We start from the raw sequence: 21,161 nt of genomic DNA, 5'->3' as shown, positions 1-21,161 counted from the left end.
GTAAAGGCCGTTGTCGTGTCATCGAAGCAGACAATTTAAGTCAAATGCAAGGTCGCAGAGTGTCATTTGCCAGTGATAGGTAACGTGTGAAGCAGTGTATAGCTTTACGACAGCTCGTACCACTGAAGTATAGATGAGCTGCTATCTCGTGGAGAACTCGCGTGGATCGTGAATCATTCGATCTGAGAGATGCCCTTGGGGTCGCATGTAAAAGTCGTTTTGCTGCTTCATCAACACCACAGCGACGAGCTGATGTATTTCATAGCTAACTCTCTGCGACACTCCGTATCGTTGACCGCTGATCGTGCCTGAGAGACTCGCTCCCATGCACGACCGAACGCTGATAAAGCTGCTGCAACCTCCCGCAAAGTCGCATCCAGGACGCGGTACTCCAGCAGCAGGGGCGTGCGGCATATATAGTGAGTGTCCATGTGACCTCTTCTCGCAGCGGGTCGAGCAGTTGAAGCTAGCATAGCCTCGAAGCATATTTGGCGGTATTGTCGAGCTGAAGAGGCGGGCTAAGGGACATTTTCACCCAAATAGGAAGGATGAATTTGCAAAGTCGGAGGCGCTAGCCGATGGCCCAAGACCGAGACGTGCCGAGGAGTCCTGATGATACTGCTGTGTTTCTTGTACGACAATCGAAGAAAATGTTGAATTCAACGCCATTCGTGTGTAATGCCAGATGCCAGATAAGCGATCACAGGTGTTCTGGCGGAGATCCTGGCAGATATCGGGGTCGAAGGTGGAAATCGTTGTCGTCGGACGAGACTCACATCATCCTTGCATGGGTTTTGTGTGCGGTTACGGGAAACTTCGAAGCACATCCCGGTCGTTCGCTTGCGGTGCGTGCTCTTGCCGCCGCCCGATCAATGCTCTTCTTCCCTTCTCCATCTCACGACCCATCTTCGCCTTGAATTTTTTTCTGTTTGCTGTCAAGAAGACCTTTCAACAGGTGAATTGGCAAACGAAGAGCGAAAAGAGAGATCTCCATGTCTCTGCTCCAAAGAGTCACTTCAATCGATGGAAGCGATCTGAGACCCCCCGAAGTTGATGCGAAGGATATCGGCCACGCTACGGGTCACTCACTTCGTCGTGTGATTAGCTACGATGCCATTCCACGTCCAGCCGAGGACTCACAAGCGACAGCACCAACGGGAGGAGTGACCCAGTATAAGGTCTCGGTTGCTCGTCGTCTTGGTATGTAGAGCAGAGGAAACCAGAAGCGTCCGTTGCTGACTCGATCTAGCCCAGGTTGTCATAACGATTGTCTCTTGTTGGGTAGCATCGGGCATCGTGTTTGGATTTGCAGCGTTGAAGCCTGTTCTTGTGGACCAAGGCGTTTATCGAGAACATTGTTCCGCAGAAGAGCTCGAAGCAGGCGTTGAGCTATGCTACGAGCAGGATCTGAGGTGAGTTCTCCATACAAGTCGAGCAATGAACCATCGACTGACCTCGACCAGACTCAATCTATTCTTTGCGATAGCCTCTACGACTTGCAACTTTTCAGCACTTCCAGTGGGTACTCTGCTCGATAGATATGGCCCACGTTTTGCAGCGACTATTGGAGCTATCTGCCTCGCTATTGGAAGCGTCTTGATGGCGACTGCGTTCCGGATCCCAGAATTTGACGGATTCATTGCTGGAAACATCTTCCTTAGTCTTGGAGGTACTTTCATATTCGTTCCTGCCTTCCAAGTTGCGAACGCCTTCCCCAAATATTCTGGCACCATCGTGGCCATGGTGACCGGAGCGTTCGATGCGTCGGTAGGTCGCTCAATGTCTCTGATGCTAGAGTCGTAGCTAATAAATTTGCAGGCTGCCGTGTTCCTCTTCTTTCGGTTGGCCTATGAATCATCTAATGGCTCTTTCACGCCGCAGAAGTTCTTCTATGGCTATGTAGCTGTCCCAGCCGCTATCCTAATCTGCCAGTATGCCGTCATGAATAAGGAAGGCTACAAGACAGTCCCGCAATTGGAAGAGAAGATCGAAAAGAACGAAGATACCACACGAGATGTGAGCCGCTTGAGATCACTCCCACCTTGAAGGAAAGCTAACAATTGTAGGTCCACGACTCGGACGAAGATCTCAGCGATGGCGAAACTCGTCGCCGCCGCGCAGAGAGAGCTGAGCATCGCGAGGAGAATCTTCATCTGTTAGACGAGGTTCTCGGTGACGCCAAAGAGCGACAGGCTCGTGAAATCAAAGAAGAAGAACGACATGCGGTGAGCGGTGTTTGGGGCATCCTTCATGGGAAGTCTCCACGCGAACAGATGCTGTCTCCTTGGTTCATCTTCATCGTGCTGTTGACTGTTCTGCAAATGCTTCGCATGAACTTCTTTATTGCCACAGTGCGATCTCAGTATGAGTACATGCTGGGATCGGCGAGAGCTGCGAGAAAGGTCAACGACTTCTTCGACATTGCACTTCCAGTAAGCAAGACTCCAAAGCAGTGATGTGAAATCTTGCTAACGTTCGTAGGTTGGCGGAGTTGCTGCGACCCCTTTCATCGGTCTTCTCCTTGACCATGTGAGCACTGCCATGATGCTGACGATTCTTATCGCATTGATCACGGCGGTCGGCATTCTTGGGTCAATTCCCACGTTGTGGGCCGCATATGCCAATGTCGTGCTTTTCGTTCTTCTCCGACCCCTATACTACTCAGCCATGTCGTAAGTCGACTCTGCAAACCACTTTCAGCAAGAAGCCTCCTAACATTCTCATCCAGTGACTACGCAGCAAAAGTATTCGGCTTTGCGACTTTCGGTCGAGTCTACGGCACCATCATCTGCCTGTCCGGCTTGGTGAACCTGTCTCAGCCACTCATCGATGCCGCGAACCATGATGTCTTCCACGACAACCCGATCCCAATCAATGTCATTCTGGCCACGCTGGGTTTCATCTTTGGCACTGCTCTCGTGTTGTTCGTCTGGTACCAAGACCGCAAGTACCACGTGAAGCAGACCAAGCTGCGGGAGGCGACTGAGCGTGATCGATTGATTCCCGAGGCTGATGAGGAAGGGTATTGATGAAGGATGCGAGTGCTCTAGGGAGTTCTAGGTTGACAGCGTTGTGTAGATCGGATAGATTTATAAAGCATGCTACGTAATACCTGACTCTGTTTTGATGTGGTACTTGGTCGGGAGGCTGAGAAGGCGGTCCGTGGGGCGTACTGTATGAACGCCCAGTGGCTTTTGCCCAGAACACAAGACGTCAAGCTGCATACAACACTCGAAGAGAGCTTGAGGCTCTGGAGGATCGCGATGGATCGATCAGGCGATCGGGCTCGCTATAGTCCTACGACGTGTCTGCATGGGAGCCACCGGACCTTGTCGCGGTCCGCCACCGCCAACTACGCAGCGGTTCGCCTGACAGTATTGCCTTAATCCTTCCGCCTTGAAATTCAACCTACTCCACGGACTTTGCCTTGTCTTCCTTCGTTGGGCTCCCGAGCGACGGGCCTATCAACCGTCCGCACGTTTCTATCCGAAAGTCCAGAAGGCGTGGCGCTCGCTTGCGCGCAGCGGATCTGACCCCTGCCAAGCTCGTCCTAAGAACAAGCATCAACTTCGCCCCCAGCAAGGCCGCCAACTGCGAGAGCGCTTTCGCGCCCGCAGAGGGCGTCGCCCTGTCAAATGTCGTCGAAGGCGTGGTCAGCCGCACGCGAGGAGGCTGCCTCCGCTGCTCAGTACGTTACGCGTCAGAACCCGCGAGGCTTTCAGCAGCAGGCGAGAGAGAGGATGACAGGCGACACCTGATTCAAAAGGCGAGACGGAGGGTAGATGAGTCAAATCAAAAATACAGAGAGAAGTGTCTGAGATGCCGCTGACCTTCACTTCTCCTCCGGTACTGAGAGCAAGGTTCTTCGGCAAACTTCAACAAGCGGGTTGCACTCTCTCTGATCCTGTGCGGAGCTGAAGTCAGTCAAATGATATCGAAACTCGCGGCCGGTCGACAATGCCTTCCGGCTTGTTACACTCCCGCCACGGGAGCGTGGACGAGTCGGTCGCGCAATCCGAGCCATCTCAACACCAGCACGTAGCAACGGCCCAGACCTTCGCACACACCGTCCTGAAGCACGCCCAGAAGACGCATCGAGATTCGCTGTACCCGGGCCAGAACTACCAGCGACTGGCGGAGTTCCTAAGTCGTCCGTACGAGTCGCTCGCGGCCGGCAATCGTTCCTTCGCCGCAACGGGGAACGAAAACGTTTTCGTGACGGGGCCGCAAGATGATGAAGACGGGGCGTTTCTCACCACGTACTATTATTCTCCATCGGGAGTACCCACTGTCGGTCGGTTCGCTGCACATCGGGATGGGTGGGAGGCGTTCGAGCAGCGCCATGAAGTTGTTGGATCGGGGTGTGCGCAGTTGTTGTTCATGCGAGGTCTGGCACCCCCCGAGTGGCTGAACACCATCGGATCAACATACCGCGTGGATCCAGAGTATATTCGCCAGCATCTGAGGTTCTTGCAGCCGTACGAACAATTCGATATCCCGGGTCTCCCCACAATCTTCACAAACTGCGTTCGTCTTCCTCTCATGACGAATGGGATCCGGGATGGAGGCGAGCATCAGGAACAGCTCGGTGGGGCGGACATGGTGCAAGATCGAAAGGACACAAGTATGAGAATCAATATGCACCTGCAGAACCTCGACAAGAACGATCGCGGCGGACAGTCGATCGTGCGGAAGCTGATGCTGCATAACAAGCGGTACTTTTCTCTGGAGCAAGAGGTTTCCATCTGTGTTGTGCGGAAGCGTGGAGGGTGGGTTGGTGAGTACTGACTAGTTGTCCAACGATCGTTTGCTCGCAGCTAATGTATTCCTTCTTCTCGAACAGCCGTCATCTGGCTCGACTGCGGGACTGAGAAGCTCGACAGCCAACTGTGCCAGTGGCTGAAGGTGTCGGAACTCTCCCATCTCGCGAGGTACAACCTGCTTCCCGTGTTCCAGTTCCGGGAGAAAATGGCCATGAAACGCGAAGATCGTATCGGTACCGCACGACGTCCTAGCCAGCCGTCCTCGGTGTACAGCGCAGGTGTAGCGTCTGCCCAAAGCGCGATGCTGCTGCCAGACATGTACGGCCAGACACTAGACCAAGCGATCATCCGCGTCGACGCCTTCTACGCCCTCTCCGAGATCTTCGCATTCTCAGCCTTCTCCGAGAACCAATTCCTCAACCTCCTCGCTTCGACCATCGAACAAGAACGCAACCTCCCGATCCGCAAGATGCAGGCGTCCCTGGCCAATCTCCAGGTCTTCAAAGATGTCCTAGAGGCACATATCGAGAAGCAAAAGGCCCTCGTCACGCTTATCGAATCCAGGGCACGCTTGAAGTGGCCCCAGGCCACAGACCCGACCCAGTCGGCGACCGTGGATGCCGTCGCGGACGACTTGCTGGAGAATTTCAAGCATTTGAAAACGCGAGCCGAGAATCTGCGTGCGCAGTGCGTGGATATGAGCAACCTGACGATCAACCAAGCGATGCTGGAGGAAGCGCAAAGGGGACTGCGGCAAGGGGCTGCGCTTTCGAGGCTTACCTTGTTGGCGTTTTTCTTCGTGCCGTTGTCGTTCACGACATCTTTTTTCGGGATGAACTTCATGGAGCTCGTGAGTGATAACGGTCCGAGGCTGGGCATTTATGTGTGGTTTGCAGTTTCCGTTCCGATCTTTGCGGGCTCGTTGGCGGTTTTGTTTTGGGAACAACTCCTGGGGGTTTATCAGAAATGGCTTGAATGCTTCGTGTAGCAAGGCTAAAGGAGTCGGCGTCTTGATGCTTGCGCGGCAACGATTTGGTCCTTGAATACATGTACCTTGCTAGTTAGTAGATAGTACAATCTCAAACAGAGTGAAACATTTTCAACTCCGCGCCCTGACAAGAACGGGCCTCCCGCAAATGCATCACCTCGCCCAGAATGGTATGTACTTGTCGTAATCGGGCTTCTCCGGAAGTGGCTCAACAGCCTTGTGGGTCGACTCATACCAGTCGAACCAAGTCTTCTCCGCGTTCACGTTGGTGCCGTTGGCCAGGATATGCTGTCCTTGCAATTCGAGAATCTGTGACTTTTTGTGCAGTGCTCGTGCCTTTTCCGGAGCGAAGAACGAGACGTCTCCCCAGCCAGATAGCGCTGTGTCGAGATGCGATCTTGTCACGGAAATATCAGCTATCTATAGTAGCAGTGAGGGATTGCTTCTATGGGCTGTGGACTCACATCGCAAGCTCGTACTCCTGTAACCTGATATAGTGGTCGGCAACCTTGACATACGCCTTGAGTGTGTGAGAATGCAGCTTTCCCATGGTATCGCGATAGTGGTTAAGTGCTCGTTTTTGCAGGATAAAGCTCTCCTCGAGTCGTCCTTGTAAGAGGCGGATGTTGCCCAGAACGTAGAGGGTGTTCGCGGTCCTAGTAAGTACAGAGGTGTCAGACATACGTTCTCGCAGGACAATCATTCAAGAAGGATTGGCGCAACGTACCTGTCGGCGGTGAAGTTCCATTCCCAGTCACTGCGCTCCAATCTGCGTAGACAGGTCTCTGCGTACTTCTCGGCCTCTTCAGCTTCTCCAAGGAAGTAGTATGCGATCGCGACGTTCAACCGAGGGTGCATGGCCATCTGTTCCCCACTGCTGTAAATTTGCATCCCCAGATACACTTCAAGGGCCTTCTTTCCCTCCTCGACCGCCTGTCGAAATTGGCCGAATTCGTTGTGAAAGTAGGCCATCTCGTTGTGAGCAAGAGCAAGGTCAAAGACCTCCTCTGGATGAGCTGCTCGGTACACCATATTTCTCTTCACATGAAAAGTCCTCTTCGCCCAGTCTTTGAGGTACGACGCAATGAGGGAGATGGTGTAATCAATGTCCGCGATTTCCTTGCCCAAGTGCTCCTCGAATGGTTCGGCGATTTGCTGTGCCTTTTCGATGAGTGACAGGGACTCCTGGAAATCGCCGCGTTCGCAGAGATACCTACAGCAATGTTAGCGTAGGGCACGATCAAGACTTGTAGGTATATAGAACAGATATGTATGGGGGGAAATTGGGACGATCAACGTACCACCCAGCCTTCACGAGGATGGCGGTGAAATCCCTGGAAGCGTCCAAGTTGTCTTTGAACGGGTTTGCCTGTCGCAGCATCTTGAGGAGATGGTCAAGATGGGGTAGGATCATGGCATAAGTACCCCAAAGCTCTGGTTTGAACAAGAACCCAAGCTCTTGAGTCGGCCACACTGCTATTACCATATTCATGACCGAGAGGAAGATCTTGCAGAAACGCTCATCTTCCATCCGGCCACGAACAGCGTCTTGTAGCACACGATGGACTGAGATTCCCTGGTTTCCTTGTAGTCTCTTGACCAATGAGCTCTTGAAAAGATCGGTTCTGGCGCTTTCGTATGCCTCAAGATCGTGCGGGAAGTCATCGACCAGTGTGATCGCGTTTGACTGGAAGATGAATTCTGGTATGCGATCGGGATCCAGTAAAGCACAGCATTCGAGCAAGTAGACTGCTTCGGGCTTCAGATTGTCGTAGGTCCACACGTCGAACAACATTCGGTCGTAGTCATTCCTGAGCCCTTGCTCTCGGAACTTGTGAACATCTTGTTGGAAAGTTGGCCTCTGGTACAAGGCGAGAAATTCATGGTAAGAGAGATTCTTTCTTTGGATCAGCCCTGCAACTTGATACAGAGCCAAGGGCAGACAACCAAGTCTTTGCACAGTTTTTAACGCATCGTCTCGGTCCAAGGGTTCGTCGTTTCCAGTCAAGGATGCCAACAAGTCGGCGGCATCATCGTCATTGAGAGGCTCAAGATCAATCCCGTCGTTGGAATATAGACGTGACTTTGTCAGTGGATCACGACTCGTGACCAGCACGCTTCCCGTTCCCGTCAAAGGCCAGTATTCCGACAGGATCTCCGGCTCGTCGGCGTTGTCGAAAATGAGGAGATAGTTCGCGTAGTAGTCGGGCGACAGGACCATGTCTTCGTTGTGCTCATCTCTGGTATACTTCAGGGGCAGATTGAGCCACTGGACCACCCGATCTCGGTTGACGACCGAATTATCGCTTTGCCCCTTCTCGGCAAGTCCAAGCTCTTGTGCAATCACATTGAAGCTCTCGGCTATCTTCATCTCACTGTCGGCGTAGATAAAAAAGATGGCGTCAAAATGCTTCTTCCGAGTCAACGCAAACTCCACGGCAATGTGAGTCTTCCCGAGGCCACCAAGACCGCAGATGGCAAAGCTGTGGAGCTCGCGTGACTCTTCTTGATGGTTGTTCTTGGTCGGCAGTAGAGTTTTGTCAAGCATACCAAGCACATCGTCTCTTCCAAAGCAGGTGCCGGCTTTGCTATATTGCCTCAAAAGATAACACGGCAAATTCACTGCCGGAGTCATAGATACTGGTCCTGGGTTGACGGCGACCATTTCGTAGCCTGCGGCTACTTGGCTTGATCCGGCGGTGGCACCTGTAGGTGTCGGACTTTTGGCTCCCGAGCTTGGGACTGAGCCAACTTGCAAGCCTGTTTGAACGTGTGCTAGAACAGAGTATGTTAGTGCGATTAATGACCCTGATGGCCAGTAGTGAAAGTCACCTTCTTTAGCATCGACGTGCGACGCAGCAGGAGTACTCTGCCATATCTTGTCCAAATCAATAGAAAGCGCACCATTCGAGATGGGCTGCATTGGCTCTTGGGTACTATGTCAACATTGGAAATTATCATGTTCGCGATCCCTCTTACCCATTTCGCGGCTTTTTGTGGATGCTACGATAGTCCGTAGCAGTTTGTCGATCGCTTGATGGAGTTCGCTTTCTGGTACGAGAGTAGAGATCCGTCGATGATCTGCGTTCATTCCGATGAGGCGCTCACGTCGCACATTCGTTGTAGCGAATGTCATATCCACCAACTGGACATGTCAGCAACGTAAGGGGGCACATCGATGAACACTTACGACTTCGCTTTTGCTGCGCAAGAACCCCGTCTTGAAGTTTGTTGGTAGAAGCTCATAAGCAGAGATAACATCAAAGTGGAACTGAACATGCTCAAACTTAGAAGACATGTTCCACACCAAGCCCACCTCTTCTCGTATCTTCGCAAGGGTGACACGGGAAACACTCAAGGAGGCCGAAAGCAAAGAGTCCAGCTTCTCAATGTGACCAGGCCTCCCGTACAGCGGGTGCGGCGTTCCAAGAAAAATGAGACCTTGTAAGGTAGCATTGAGGCCACTGAGCATTTGATCGTAGTATCTTTCCTGGACAATGCTGACTGCCTGGTAGGAACTAATCAGTGAGAGCGCGATGACTATCTTTAACTACCGACCCTTTTTGTGATGCACCCGCCGAGGCCATAGGAGACGAGCAGCAAAGGGCAATTTTGTAACTGGCCAAATCAGCGATCTTTCCCTTGAATGACAGTTCCAATGGACCAACATTATGCTGCCTTGAGCATTCGATCAAACACTCGAGTAATTTCTCTCCGTAGTCTGCAAGCCTCGTCCAAGAGAACTGATCCGAGATCTGATAATGGAATTGAAACAGGCGACTGTAAGGATCGACATTTCGGATCAGACTGGTCAGGTTGCTGTCCAAAGTGTCGTGCTTGGCGGATCCAGCTTTTGAAGACACATCAGGCACAAATATCAAGCTGAAGATCGATTAGATCAGTATGTGTGGGCATTCGGACAAACCTGACGGCGTACTTGATTCGAGGAGCCTGTTGTGACGCAATGGGTAAAACCTCTACCAGGCCTGCTCGTCGAACGAGCTGCCACTCGCCCTCCATATCCACAAGGTGAAGCTGGCCACAACTCGCTGGCAATATCAAGAAGGCAGCATGGGCTGGGTGGCGGCGCTGTTCGCTCGATGTTCCAGCGCCAAAGGTATTGTTTCGGCGACGGGGCAAAAAGAATATTTCAAAAGATCAAACATTGCCCTTATCAGGCGTGTCGAAGAGGCTCTTTGAGGTCAATTCACGGATTCGCATACCGGTGAGGCGAATGAGGGGTCGTGTGAAGCGACGGGCCACTCAAGCTGGCCCTGGTTGCAACAGCTACGCCCCAGTGCATGAGAGTCGTCCATGATAGGCCGCATACATGTGCAACGCAGGCAACGTACATCTCAGCCGCCACGGTCGCACATGTTGCAGCAGCTTCTCCCGCAGCTGCCCGTGTGGTGGCCAGTGAGGTAGAGTGCTCGAATGGAAGACCACGCACCTGTGCCGCCTCGCTTCTCATGCGTGCAAGAGGATGCAATGGGACGACGAGGATAGAAGGTCAAGTAGATAGGAGCGATGTGAGAGAGGGAGAAACGGCGCTTCACTGGTAAACGGCTCGATATCTGTTGCGATAACCCAAAGTAGCCTAGCATCATATCCTTGTGAACCTAATCCAAGCGATCCCTCAACTAGTAAAGCCAAAACACTCCCTCCTCGTGCACTTCTACACCCACCACACCGACACAATGTCAACATGCCGAGCCCTGCTAGAAAGATGTCTGGTTCATCAGTAGTCGATAGTGCGGCCACCCCAATATCTGGAACATTTGTCAGTTTCCGAGCCATTGCAGCAGGCTGCGTTATTGGGATCTTGACCAATCTATCAAACACATACTACGGCCTCCAGACCGGCTATAGCAACCAGGGAGACCTCACAGCATCACTTCTGGGCTTCGCCGTCTTCAAAGCTCTCTCTCGAGTCTTTCGCATCCGCGAGCTATCAATCCACGAAAATGTGTTGATTACGAGTGCCTCCACAGCCGCAGGCTGTATGCCCGTCACCGCAGGTTTTACCAATACGATTCCTGCACTGGAGTTTGTGATCAAGCGAACAGATGGCGGACCTGTGGTCTTTTCATGGCTGCAGCTTACGCTCTGGTCGTTCGGCCTGGCCTTTTTCGGCCTGATATTTGCTTCGGTGCTCCACGATAGATTGATAGTTAGAGAGAACTTGCCATGGCCTGGCGCGAAAGCTTTTGCTGCATCTCTGGATGTTCTGTACAATCGCATGCCTGTGCAGCTGCCAAGAGGCCGTCGAATTTCTGAACAGACGACACTGACTGCGCAAGCTGGCGAAACACGACATGATGAGGATCCGGCCAAGGCAAACGATCAAGACTGGTTGAATCGTTTTCGATTACTGTTCATGGCGGGAAGCATTGGGATGGTGATAGTACGTACAGGCTAGCTCGTATCAATGTCGGCTACTGACTTCACAGCAGACGATTCTGATGTACTTTGTTCCGATTTCGCGCCGGTTGCCTGTTCTAGGGTCATACTTAGCCAAGAACTATCTCTGGACTGCCAGCATCTCGCCTGGATACTTTGGAGGTGGCATTATCACGGGCCCGGTCATCTCTTTGCATATGCTGGCTGGAGCCATCTTTGGTTGGGGCATACTGGCATCGATCAGCAAAAGTCATGGCTGGGCAAACGGTCCGGCTGACGATTGGGAGACTGGCATCCGCGGATGGGTCACCTGGGTCAGTCTGGCAGCTCTAATGGCTGATACAGTGGTGAAGCTTGGTTCATACATTATCGAAGCTTTTACAACAAGCTTCCCACGGAAGAGAATCGAGACTCTGCGTCTTTCCCCAGGACCCGTGGCCAGAACACCTCTCTGGCCAACCGGGAGACGGCACAGCTCTCAAGACACGCCTGGCATTCGTGATCGTCTTCTTGGAGACCATTCATCCACTCTGGAAAGCACTGACGAGTCTCGCAATCAATCGGTTGCGGCCAAGGGACAGAAGAATCTGGGACAGTCCCTCAAAGTGACCAAGTCTGTTGGCCTTGCATTCCTTGTGTCGATCTTGGTGTGTTGTTTTGCTATCACTTTCTTGATCAAAGCTATGCGATGGTACTTGGTGTTACTCGCTGTGTTGTTGTCACTTCCGATGGCGTACGTGGGCATACGTGTGCTAGCCGAGACAGACTTCAACCCACAAAGTGGTTTAGGTATGTAGCAAGACTTCTCTTCGACTCGAAAACATGCTAACCAAAACTTCGACAGTCTCGCAGTTAGTGTTTGCAGTGATCCTCACAGGAAACAACCCCTCGGCAATCCTCCTGAACGTCGTCGCCGCTGGAGTCGCTACAGCCGGCTCAAGTCAGGCCGGTGACTTGGCGTACGACTTCAAGATAGGACACGATGTCGGTGTACCGCCGAAGTCGCAGCTCTACGCACAGATCGTGGGCTCAGTCTTTGGTGCCTTCATCTCGACAGGAATCTATCGGCTTTACACATCGACATATCAGATGCCGAGCACGTTATTCCCTTTACCTGCCTCACTGCTGGACGTCACCAGGGCAAAGCTCCTCCACGGACGGGGGTTGCCCCCTGGAGCAGGGCAGTACGCGATAGGGGTGGGCATCTTCTTCCTCGTGACGTCTTGCGTTAAGATCGTGTACGCGAATCGATGGTGGCAAAATCTGATTCCTAATGCGACGTCGTTCGCTATTGGTATATGTGGAATACCTGGTCCATCTCATACGCTTCGTTGAGACTGACAGCAAATAGGCATCTTTTTGGTCCCTTCGTTCACCATTTCACGTGCAGTTGGGGGCATCCTCTTCTGGTACCTCGTGCATGTTCGGCACATGCAGCGTGACCCGATTCTGGTTGTGGGCTCCGGCTTGGTGCTGGGAGAGTCCTTGGGTAGTGTTGTAAATTTGTTGTTAGAAGCATCACGAGTACCCACTCTGTAGCAGCGCCGAGAAACATGTCTCTTTATGGATAAACGTACACATATTTTATAAGGAAGCTGCTTCTGGATTATTCTCCAAATCCTTGTCTCACTTATCAATCATTGAGTCTAAGGAAACCGGACAAGTCAACATCTTCGACGCCCAATCGTCACCGGAGGTACATGCACCTGTACATATTGTAGTCGCATAGAGGGATTCACATCTCAAGCATGCAGTAGAGCAGTAACATCAAAGCCGGCGCAAGTTCAGCTCGCATGTGCCTCAAAAGTGCTTAATGAACTGCAGCCTCTTCTCTTCCTCTCGCATCGAAGAGAAAGCCCGTTCATCAGTGTCTTTAACCAATATGTACGCACTTTTCATTTCTTTCCCAAGGAGGCCCTCAAGATACTCTGACTCGCGAAGCACATCAACAGCAAGCCTCAGGCTCGTGGGCAAACGCTTCGTCACACCCAATGCCGCAAGTTCCTCCTTCGTGTAGTCTTTGAAATCTAATCGAAGGTCTCCCCATGTTAGTGCGGTTTTATCTCTGATCCCATCGAGCCCAGCGGAGAGCATGACCGCAAGCGTCAAATAGAAGTTATTCGTGGCATCGGAGATTCGGAATTCCCAGTGGCTGTCCTCGACGCGACGAACGACCACGTCGCGGTTCTCGGTCCCCCAGCTGGCGTAGTATCCGCCGTGGTCGACGAAGGGGTTCAGATAGCTGTCGTAGCTCGACATTGCAAACGGGGTGATCTCATCGACCCTCGTTAAGATCCCGGCCAGAAAATGATCGGCCGTAGGTCCCTTCTTGGATATTGAGAAGTGTGGCTGGAGCTGATTCGCTGGTGCGACTCCGGTAGGGTCGTCTGTCACCGGCAAGATGGACATGGTAGCCTTGTACCCGTGCCGCAGCGCGATGGTCCTGATCAGCTCGAGGGTATATATGAGATTGTCGACGGCCTCCATAGGAGGGAAAGGATCGGTGGCGATCTCCAGTTCATGGAAGCATTCGACATGGAAGTGCGTGACACCAATTCGAGATCGGCGAAGGGCCCTCACGACCTCTTCGAAAAAGGCCACTTTCTCGTCGCGGAGTCCCGAAGCCGAGTTGAAGCCTTGTGGGACATCCAGGCTCTTCGCCACTTGCAGCGTTGAGTCCAGGAGGGTGAACTCAATCTCGAAACCGATCAACACGTCGAGATCTGCTTCGGCTCGAGCTCGCTCGAGCACTTTCGCCAGCAGGAACTTGGGGCATACGAAAAAGGGGTCGGCCGTTTCCTCTGCCGCTCGTACAAAGCACATGACCCAAGCGTGAGCAGGTGCAAACTCGCACACCCGCAGCGAAGTCCAGTCCGGCACCAGATCAAATTTCTGATGTTTCACAGGACGAGGAAGTTTCGCCTCGCTCGTTCCACTGACGTTGAACATCATGAGCGCCGGACCGCAGCCGTACGATCGTCCGCTGCGATACAGTTTGGAGCTGTACTCGACAGTGAGGATTCGCATACGGACGATTCCAGAGAAGTCGATGTAGACATGGCGGACAAACTCGATCTGCGGATTCTCGCTGATGAATCCTTCGAAGTGAGATGCGTGGGTGGCATCGTGGAAGTAGTCCATACTTTGGACGAGTTGTGGTCCTGGAAGGGAAGTGGCATCGGGGATTGAGAGTAGAGAGCTTCAGATAAACGCCTTCTGCATGCACCTCGAGTGGAGATGTAGCTATGTAGTTAGTGCGACTAGTCTAGTTCAGTATACATGCATTATCTGTGATCGACATTTCTAGCTAATATCTCCGTAGAACTCACGAGGTAGATGGATGATATACAATGCTACAATTATACTTTTATATAAGCTGGTACTATGGGACGCTAATCAATTAGTCTACCTATTCTAGATACGGTAGCTTATAGTATGAAGGCTAAATAGTAAGGTGTCGTATACTAGAGATCCTCTACACATAGCCTTTCGTCTGCTCATCACACCAGTCCCAGAACTCTGCTGCAAGACCAGTCCCACCTTCTTCCTTCGACTTCAAACTCTCCAAGCAGTCTTTCCTCGGAGCCGGATGCCATCGTCCCCAAGGAATGATAAACCGGCCGCTGTCCTCAGCCTTGACGTCTGGAGACAGACCCGCCCAGAGTTCGGTGTAAGCACCTCGGATAGGTGGGTGCATGAAGATGCTCAACATTGCACGCATTAGGAACGGGGCTTTGTCCATGCCAGTAGTCCTCAGCGTACCAGGGCTCTGTGCAACGCTCACGATTCCTGCCGAGCGAATCCGGTTGTCTAGCTCGGAGGCGAGAAACCAGTTGCCTGTCTTAGAGGCGCTGTAGTTGTGGTTCATGTCTTGCGAGTGTTTGCCTGGTTGCTGTTCTTTGAGGGAGAGACCGCCTGGAACTCCAATCATGTCTACAATGCCAGAGGTTGCCCAGACGACTCGTACGGTTGCTTTAGGCGAGGTCTGGGCCGTCTGCTTGAGGACTGGGAGAAGGAGCTCGGTGAGAAGATATGGACCTAGACAGTTGACCGCCATGTGACGTTCGTAGCCTTGAACGCTCGTACTGCCTGGAGGCTGTTGAGATACACCTGCGTTGTTCCAAAGGGCATCGAGGCGAGACTCTTGGGCCCTGAAGTCGCATGCGCATGCGGCTATTGTTGTGAGGTCGTTGAAGTCGACGATCAAGCTCTTCAGTTCGCCAGCTGTTTCGGTCGGAATCTTCTCGATGCGTTCAATGGCTTGGGTGATCTTGATCGGCGAGCGTCCGGCGAGATAGATCCTGGCTCCTTTCGTGTACAGTATTTTGACCAGTTCGAGACCGACACCAGCATTGCCGCCGGTGACGATGAAGACCTTGCCCTGGAGTGAGCCAACGTTGGCTTCGGTGAAGTGTGGGCGGCCGGGGAAAAGCTGTGCCAAAACGCCACCCATGGTGATATGATGGTATGCAGATGTGGTGCTTGTCGACTAACACATAGTTCAGGGCTCAGACAAGGCTGCGTGGCTCGGCCTTATGTACCCGTGAAGCTTCGGCCGATGTGGCAAGGCCATGTCAGAAAGTGACCCTCCCGATTTTGTAAGCTGTCATTCGATGAGCCATTCTTTCTCATTGCGCGGTGATCTCTCCCAAAATAAGGCCCTGCTCGCCTCTTTGCGCTCGCCAGAAATTCGTGGTTCGGATAATGTCCTCGTCCATCAGAAACCACCACTTTCGAAGCATCTCACCATCGAACTCCCACGACTTTGGATCCCATGGCATTGGACCCCAGACTTTCAAGTTCTCTGATAGCATATCGTTGATGAACTCCATCTCGTTGATCACCGAGATGTTGGCCAGAATTCGATCTCGCAGAGAAGCCCAAGGCATCATGTCTATGTAGGGTCTATGAGGTTGGGTCAGCTGACGAGACGTTGGGCGCAAAGATGGCGGCAAGCACGAGGCTTTCGTGCCGATGTTGAAGCCACTCTCCTGTGAGCACTTGAGCTCGAGCATCTGGCCGATTGACCAAAAGGCTGAAGACGTAGTCATGGCTTGCATCACGATGAACCTAGTATCCGTATCCGGGGCAGGCGGCGAAAACGGTATCACTCCCAGATCAGTATCCGGGAGAAGCAGACTACATAGCTCCTCGTCGAAGGGCGACGAACTGTGATCCTCTTCATCCTGGGTGGATGGACCTGTCGACGCCGGAGATGCACGTTTTGAGCCTCCTTTGCGGACCGCACTGAGTCGCGAGCCTAGCTACGATTAGCGGTCGCTCTATGAGACGGGACCAGAGCTCTACGTCTTGCTCGTTGCGCGAGTCTATTCTGTACACGCTTTCGTTCAGCAGGATCCGCGATGTCGGTCCAGTCGTCCTTGGGTGACCTCTTGTAGACATCCCAGACTTCCTTCATTCTGCCGATTTGTGAGGCTCCCGGATAGTGTGTGTAGGTGGAGATGACAAGCCGGACAGGCTGGACGTGATGTCTGACGACCGGTTGGTCACTTTCTGACACTTTCTGACATGCATACCGGATTTCCCGATGCTCGGAATGATAATGTCTAAGGGGGTGGCGGCTTAACGTTCCTTGCGAAATTGTGAGCTTAGCACATGGCTCGAGGAGCGGGCCGGTTGGGAGAATCCTTCCGTCCAAATTTAGGTTCGTGCCTGGGAGACGTCGTCTTCTGCTTTCAACCCCTTCAACGCGTTGCATCTGATCTCCATATTTTTATTGAGCCATCACGCCGCCACAGAAGCACAGCATGTGTCTATTGGACCGAGTCTCCGGAAGGATTTCTTGTTCTGCCAACGGGACCATGATTCGCATACGTGATCCCCTGGCAAGCAATTTCGCCCCAAGCTCTTCAACAAACCTAGAAAGCACTTGTTTGGACCATGGCATTTAAGGCTTCCAGCAAATTCGCAGCTTAGGGCCGAAATGTGCTTTAGCGAAGGGCTTTTCCCAGGCACGCACGACTCATGTCTTCAGCCGCACGTTGCACGACATACAGCTAGCGAACTAGCGAGGTGCCAAGGTGCTGGGCTTCAGGTCTCTTTCCAGCCGAAGAGATGGGTCAGTAGGTACTTCTTCCGGTTCTTCAATCTCTTCAGTACTTTGACGCATTGTGCTGCGGCTTTGGACTTTCGTTTGAGAAGAGAGTCAATCGTTTTCCCTTTGGCCGGTCGTTTCTACGAGAAGATCGACTTTTTCTTCATCTACAGGGGTGTGCCTTAGTCCGGTCTTCTTGCTTGCACCACAATCATGCGGTATGGACTGCTTGCTCTCGCAGTGGCTGCGCTGAGTGAGGCAGGCCATGTGTATCGTCAAGGTTGGTGAAGAGTTCGAGTCGCAAACAATGCATACTGACTTTATTCATTAGCTCCATATGCTGGGAATAGCTCAAGTTCGATACCTTCATCGGGCGCGAGCATTTCCAGCAGCTCTCACAGCCCAGTCAGCATCGCTTCGGCAGGCACAGCGACGGTGACAAACTCTGCAAACGCCACTAGGACAAGGACATCAGAAACCACGTCTTCAGCATCGTTGCCTACATGCTGCTATCTTTGGCCTGGAGCGGTTGGAGTGAATACGTGGTGGTCGAGCAGCATCAATCTCACGACCGCGACCGTCATCACGACATGGATACAATATAATGATACCATTGTGCCCGGCAACTCTACAACGATCTACGTTTCCAATGCGACAAGCTTCTACGGAGCGATGGGCGGAGGCTTAACGCCAACGTACACTGAGGTCGGCCCTCCTATCCTGACTACGACGGTTAGCGGATGTGCATACGAGAATGTGCATGATCCATGCACACAATCAACGACCAGAGCTGTGACTTTGCGATCGCATTCCACATATGCATATCAGACAACTTCCATATCTGGACTTCCCGGTGGACTGCTACCAATAGCGGCCGATCAGCTATATGGGAGCACATACATCAGTAATGCCACTGCAGCCACCTTCCCATCACAAACCCTCACCATCCAGTCCCCCACACCCTTCTTCCAGTTCCGTGGGATTGGACTTTACACATCTAAAGAGTGCGTCCAGCCTGAAGTGTATACCAGCACGAGTCAATACATCAGGACGACTATCAATGGGACTTTGGTGAAGACGACATCTCTTTTGCCGACGTATACATCAACTCCACTTCCCAGCGGTGTGTATTTCGAAGGCGGGAACGTGTTGGCCGACAATGCGACAGTCGTCAGGCCGTTTCCCGATGGCGATTATAGCAACTTCAACTTCACTGCTTGGATGGAGGGCATTGTGACCGGACCAACCGCTGGTACCGTTGACGCCTACACGTTCTATCTGGACGAGGATCTTGCCGAGTTCTTCGCTGCCATTCCCTGGGTGAGCGAGATGTTCACCGACGTGGACATTGCAACCTGTCAGCCTCTGCTGGGTGGCGGAGAGCCCAGTGTACATGTTCCTGTGAACCAGCTGATTGCGACTGATCACAAAACGATAACATCAGCTGGCACGTTACCCAAACCAACGACGGCTGCACCGACAGTTGAAACCACCGCAAAAGAGCCTATTGTTCAACCGACGGCGGGCACTACTCTTGACGAGCCGGAGCCTACAACGTCCCCGGATACGCCAGCAGAGACTGCGGACGTGCCCCAGCCTGAGCCTGAACCCGAGCAGACCAGTCCGTCGAATGATGAGCCCTCGAACACTAGTTCGCCGGATCAACCTGCTCAACAGCCGACTGCTCTGCCAGTCGAGAATGGCGACGAACCAGACAATTCCAACGATGCGGGAACGACTGCTCCTCCAGCCCAGAATGACAACTCAGCGCCCGCCGCCGAGCCAACTTCTGCACCCATCGGAGACATCGTCGCCAGCGTCATTGGTCTCGTGCCAGGAGCAGGCTCTGGCCAGCAGCAAGAGGGAACTTCACCAGATACAACCGTCAACGATCAGCCACAACAAACAGAAGGGTCATCGTCGCCAGTCACAGGCTCTAATACACAGCCGGAGCAGCAGCAGAATGGCCAACCGGCTGCTCCTCCCGCCATCACCATCGGCGACAGCGTCGTGACTGCGAACACTGCGTCGGAGTTCGCAATCGGCGGCCAGACTCTATCTCCCGGTGGACCAGCCATTACCGCTGCTGGTACAACGATCGAGATACCTTCTGGCGGCACTGCCATTGTCGTCAACGGAAACACGAGCCCGATCAACCTCAATACGCCGCAACCTCAAGGACAACCTGCCACTCCTGCTGTCACCATTGGCAACAATGTTGTCACCGCCAACAGAGCGTCAGAATTCGTTGTTGGTAGCCAGACTTTGGCACCAGGTGGTCCAGCCATCACAGCAGACGGAACCACATACGCTATACCATCCGGAGGCTCAGCTATCGTGACGAACGGCGTAACCAGCCCTATCAACGTCGCGAATGTCCAAACAGCGCAGACTCCTGCCCCTCAAATCACAGTTGGTGGCAGTACTGTTGGTGCGGACAGCAGTGGAAACTTCGTGGTGGGCTCTCAGACGCTTGCGCCAGGAGGATCTGCTATCACGGTGGATGGCTCTACGTACTCTTTGGCGCCTTCTGGAACTGCTTTGGTGGTGAACGGGCAGACGTCTGAGATTGCCATACCGGAGGGTTCACCCGTCACAATCGGTGGAGAGCTTGCCACCCCAATAGCGTCGGGCGCGTATGTGCTTCCAGGCGGCCAGACGATCTCGCCTGGTGGCTCTGCAGTCACTGTAGATGGCACTACTTATTCGCTCGCGCCGTCAGGCAGTGTGGTGGTCAATGGCGTAACTTCAGCTCTTCCAGTCGCTGATGGTACGATCACCGGCATACCAGAGCTCGTTCTTTCGGGAACAACGCTCTCGCCAGGTTCCAGCGCGGTCATTGATGGCACGACATACTCATTGCCAGCGACTGGCGGTGGTATCTACATCAATGGCGCATCTTCTGCGCTGCCCACGGCATCACCCGGCTCGCCCATCACGCTGCCGAACGGTGTCGTGGCTACGCCGACAGCAGTATCTGATGTTGTCATTGGATCGCAGACTCTTGTGCCTGGAGGCTCTGCGGTCACAATCTCGGGCACAACGTACTCCCTTGGTGGCTCAGAAGTCATTGTTGCTGCCGCCTCGACCACATATACCCAAGATGTGGATGACTTTGAGGCTACTGCGACATCCACGAGACGTACATCTTCAGGGCGGACCAGTTCGCCCACGGTTACGTCAACAGATGGCTCAGACTCCGCTACTGCAGCAGATGCACCCAGTGCGACCAGTACGAGTGGTGCTTCGAAGGGCGTTGGACTGTTGGATGCAATGTGCGTGGCGATATGCAGTGTGGCGTTCGTGATGTGTTTGATGTGAAAGGGATGATGGTAATGCTCGTGAAGCGTAATGATTATAATGTCTATAGAAGAAGATATGCACTCACTAGATGACCTGTCAGTTTGCCGAACTCTTCTTGCATGAGTGATTTGAAAATGAGCCTTGGCGTATAGGTGGTCAGACATTGCCAGTTCTTCTCAAGACCAACCAGCAACCTGCAAGAGCAGATGTAAAGAGCGGCTGGGCATGTTCGATTTACCAGATGGATATTATATTCATCATTGTGCGTGTGAGTGAGGGCTCCGGCAAACGCTTACCGAGAGGAGAATGCTCACAAGACGCAGCCAGCAGCCACGATGTAGCTCTTCTTGACAGCGTCTCGGAGGGCTCAATCCCAGACTACTCCAGGCGATGATTCTGGTATGTCCCATCTATCAGGTCGTCAACGCATCATGGGCGCCGTCCCGCAAAGGACTACCCTCGTGATGACGGTTTTAGAAGTGGCGTGTCTTTCTCGGCCACATTCGGAATCGCCAAAAACCACTGCACAGCGACGACAATCGTGAAAAAGGCGCGCCCGGCGAATAGCGATGATTTGAGTATGGTGGTCGGTGATTGTAAGGAAGAAAGAGGGCGGAGAGAAAATCGTGAGGTCGGATTTTCGTGTCGGGCC

The 21,161-nt window shown here is 52.9% G+C and overlaps 6 protein-coding genes across 6 annotated transcripts; 3 read left to right on the top strand and 3 right to left on the bottom strand.

Annotated features, from left to right (window-relative positions):
• Positions 1-992: 992 nt before the first annotated feature.
• Positions 993-3,029, top strand: M409DRAFT_63837 (uncharacterized protein; the record flags this gene model as incomplete). Its single annotated transcript, XM_033815795.1, has 7 exons — positions 993-1,200; positions 1,250-1,412; positions 1,464-1,767; positions 1,819-2,016; positions 2,067-2,432; positions 2,482-2,672; positions 2,729-3,029. The coding sequence occupies 7 exons, from the start codon at positions 993-995 to the stop codon at positions 3,027-3,029; spliced, it is 1,731 nt and encodes a 576-aa protein (XP_033671657.1).
• A 928-nt stretch (positions 3,030-3,957) lies between these two features.
• M409DRAFT_63836 (uncharacterized protein) lies at positions 3,958-5,751 on the top strand (the record flags this gene model as incomplete). Its single annotated transcript, XM_033815794.1, has 2 exons — positions 3,958-4,777; positions 4,844-5,751. 2 exons carry the CDS (start codon positions 3,958-3,960, stop codon positions 5,749-5,751), a joined length of 1,728 nt encoding a protein of 575 aa, XP_033671656.1.
• A 153-nt stretch (positions 5,752-5,904) lies between these two features.
• Positions 5,905-9,771, bottom strand: M409DRAFT_18739 (uncharacterized protein; the record flags this gene model as incomplete). The annotated part of the gene is made up of 10 exons (XM_033804626.1): positions 5,905-6,148; positions 6,216-6,407; positions 6,479-6,964; positions 7,053-8,526; positions 8,584-8,679; positions 8,731-8,896; positions 8,942-9,259; positions 9,310-9,369; positions 9,420-9,633; positions 9,689-9,771. 10 exons carry the CDS (start codon positions 9,769-9,771, stop codon positions 5,905-5,907), a joined length of 3,333 nt encoding a protein of 1,110 aa, XP_033671655.1.
• A 706-nt stretch (positions 9,772-10,477) lies between these two features.
• On the top strand, positions 10,478-12,690 carry M409DRAFT_63835 (uncharacterized protein; the record flags this gene model as incomplete). Its single annotated transcript, XM_033815793.1, has 4 exons — positions 10,478-11,155; positions 11,205-11,940; positions 11,996-12,445; positions 12,503-12,690. The coding sequence occupies 4 exons, from the start codon at positions 10,478-10,480 to the stop codon at positions 12,688-12,690; spliced, it is 2,052 nt and encodes a 683-aa protein (XP_033671654.1).
• Positions 12,691-12,951: 261 nt separating this feature from the next.
• On the bottom strand, positions 12,952-14,292 carry M409DRAFT_18737 (uncharacterized protein; the record flags this gene model as incomplete). Its single annotated transcript, XM_033804625.1, has 1 exon — positions 12,952-14,292. One exon carries the CDS (start codon positions 14,290-14,292, stop codon positions 12,952-12,954), a length of 1,341 nt encoding a protein of 446 aa, XP_033671653.1.
• A 334-nt stretch (positions 14,293-14,626) lies between these two features.
• M409DRAFT_35860 (uncharacterized protein) lies at positions 14,627-16,570 on the bottom strand (the record flags this gene model as incomplete). Its single annotated transcript, XM_033810460.1, has 3 exons — positions 14,627-15,632; positions 15,877-16,330; positions 16,420-16,570. The coding sequence occupies 3 exons, from the start codon at positions 16,568-16,570 to the stop codon at positions 14,627-14,629; spliced, it is 1,611 nt and encodes a 536-aa protein (XP_033671652.1).
• Between the last annotated feature and the right edge of the window lie 4,591 nt (positions 16,571-21,161).

Source organism: Zasmidium cellare (assembly GCF_010093935.1).
Source record: "Zasmidium cellare ATCC 36951 unplaced genomic scaffold M409scaffold_6, whole genome shotgun sequence".
Classification (NCBI taxonomy): domain Eukaryota; kingdom Fungi; phylum Ascomycota; class Dothideomycetes; order Mycosphaerellales; family Mycosphaerellaceae; genus Zasmidium; species Zasmidium cellare.
This window is presented reverse-complemented; position numbering and strand designations above follow the sequence as displayed.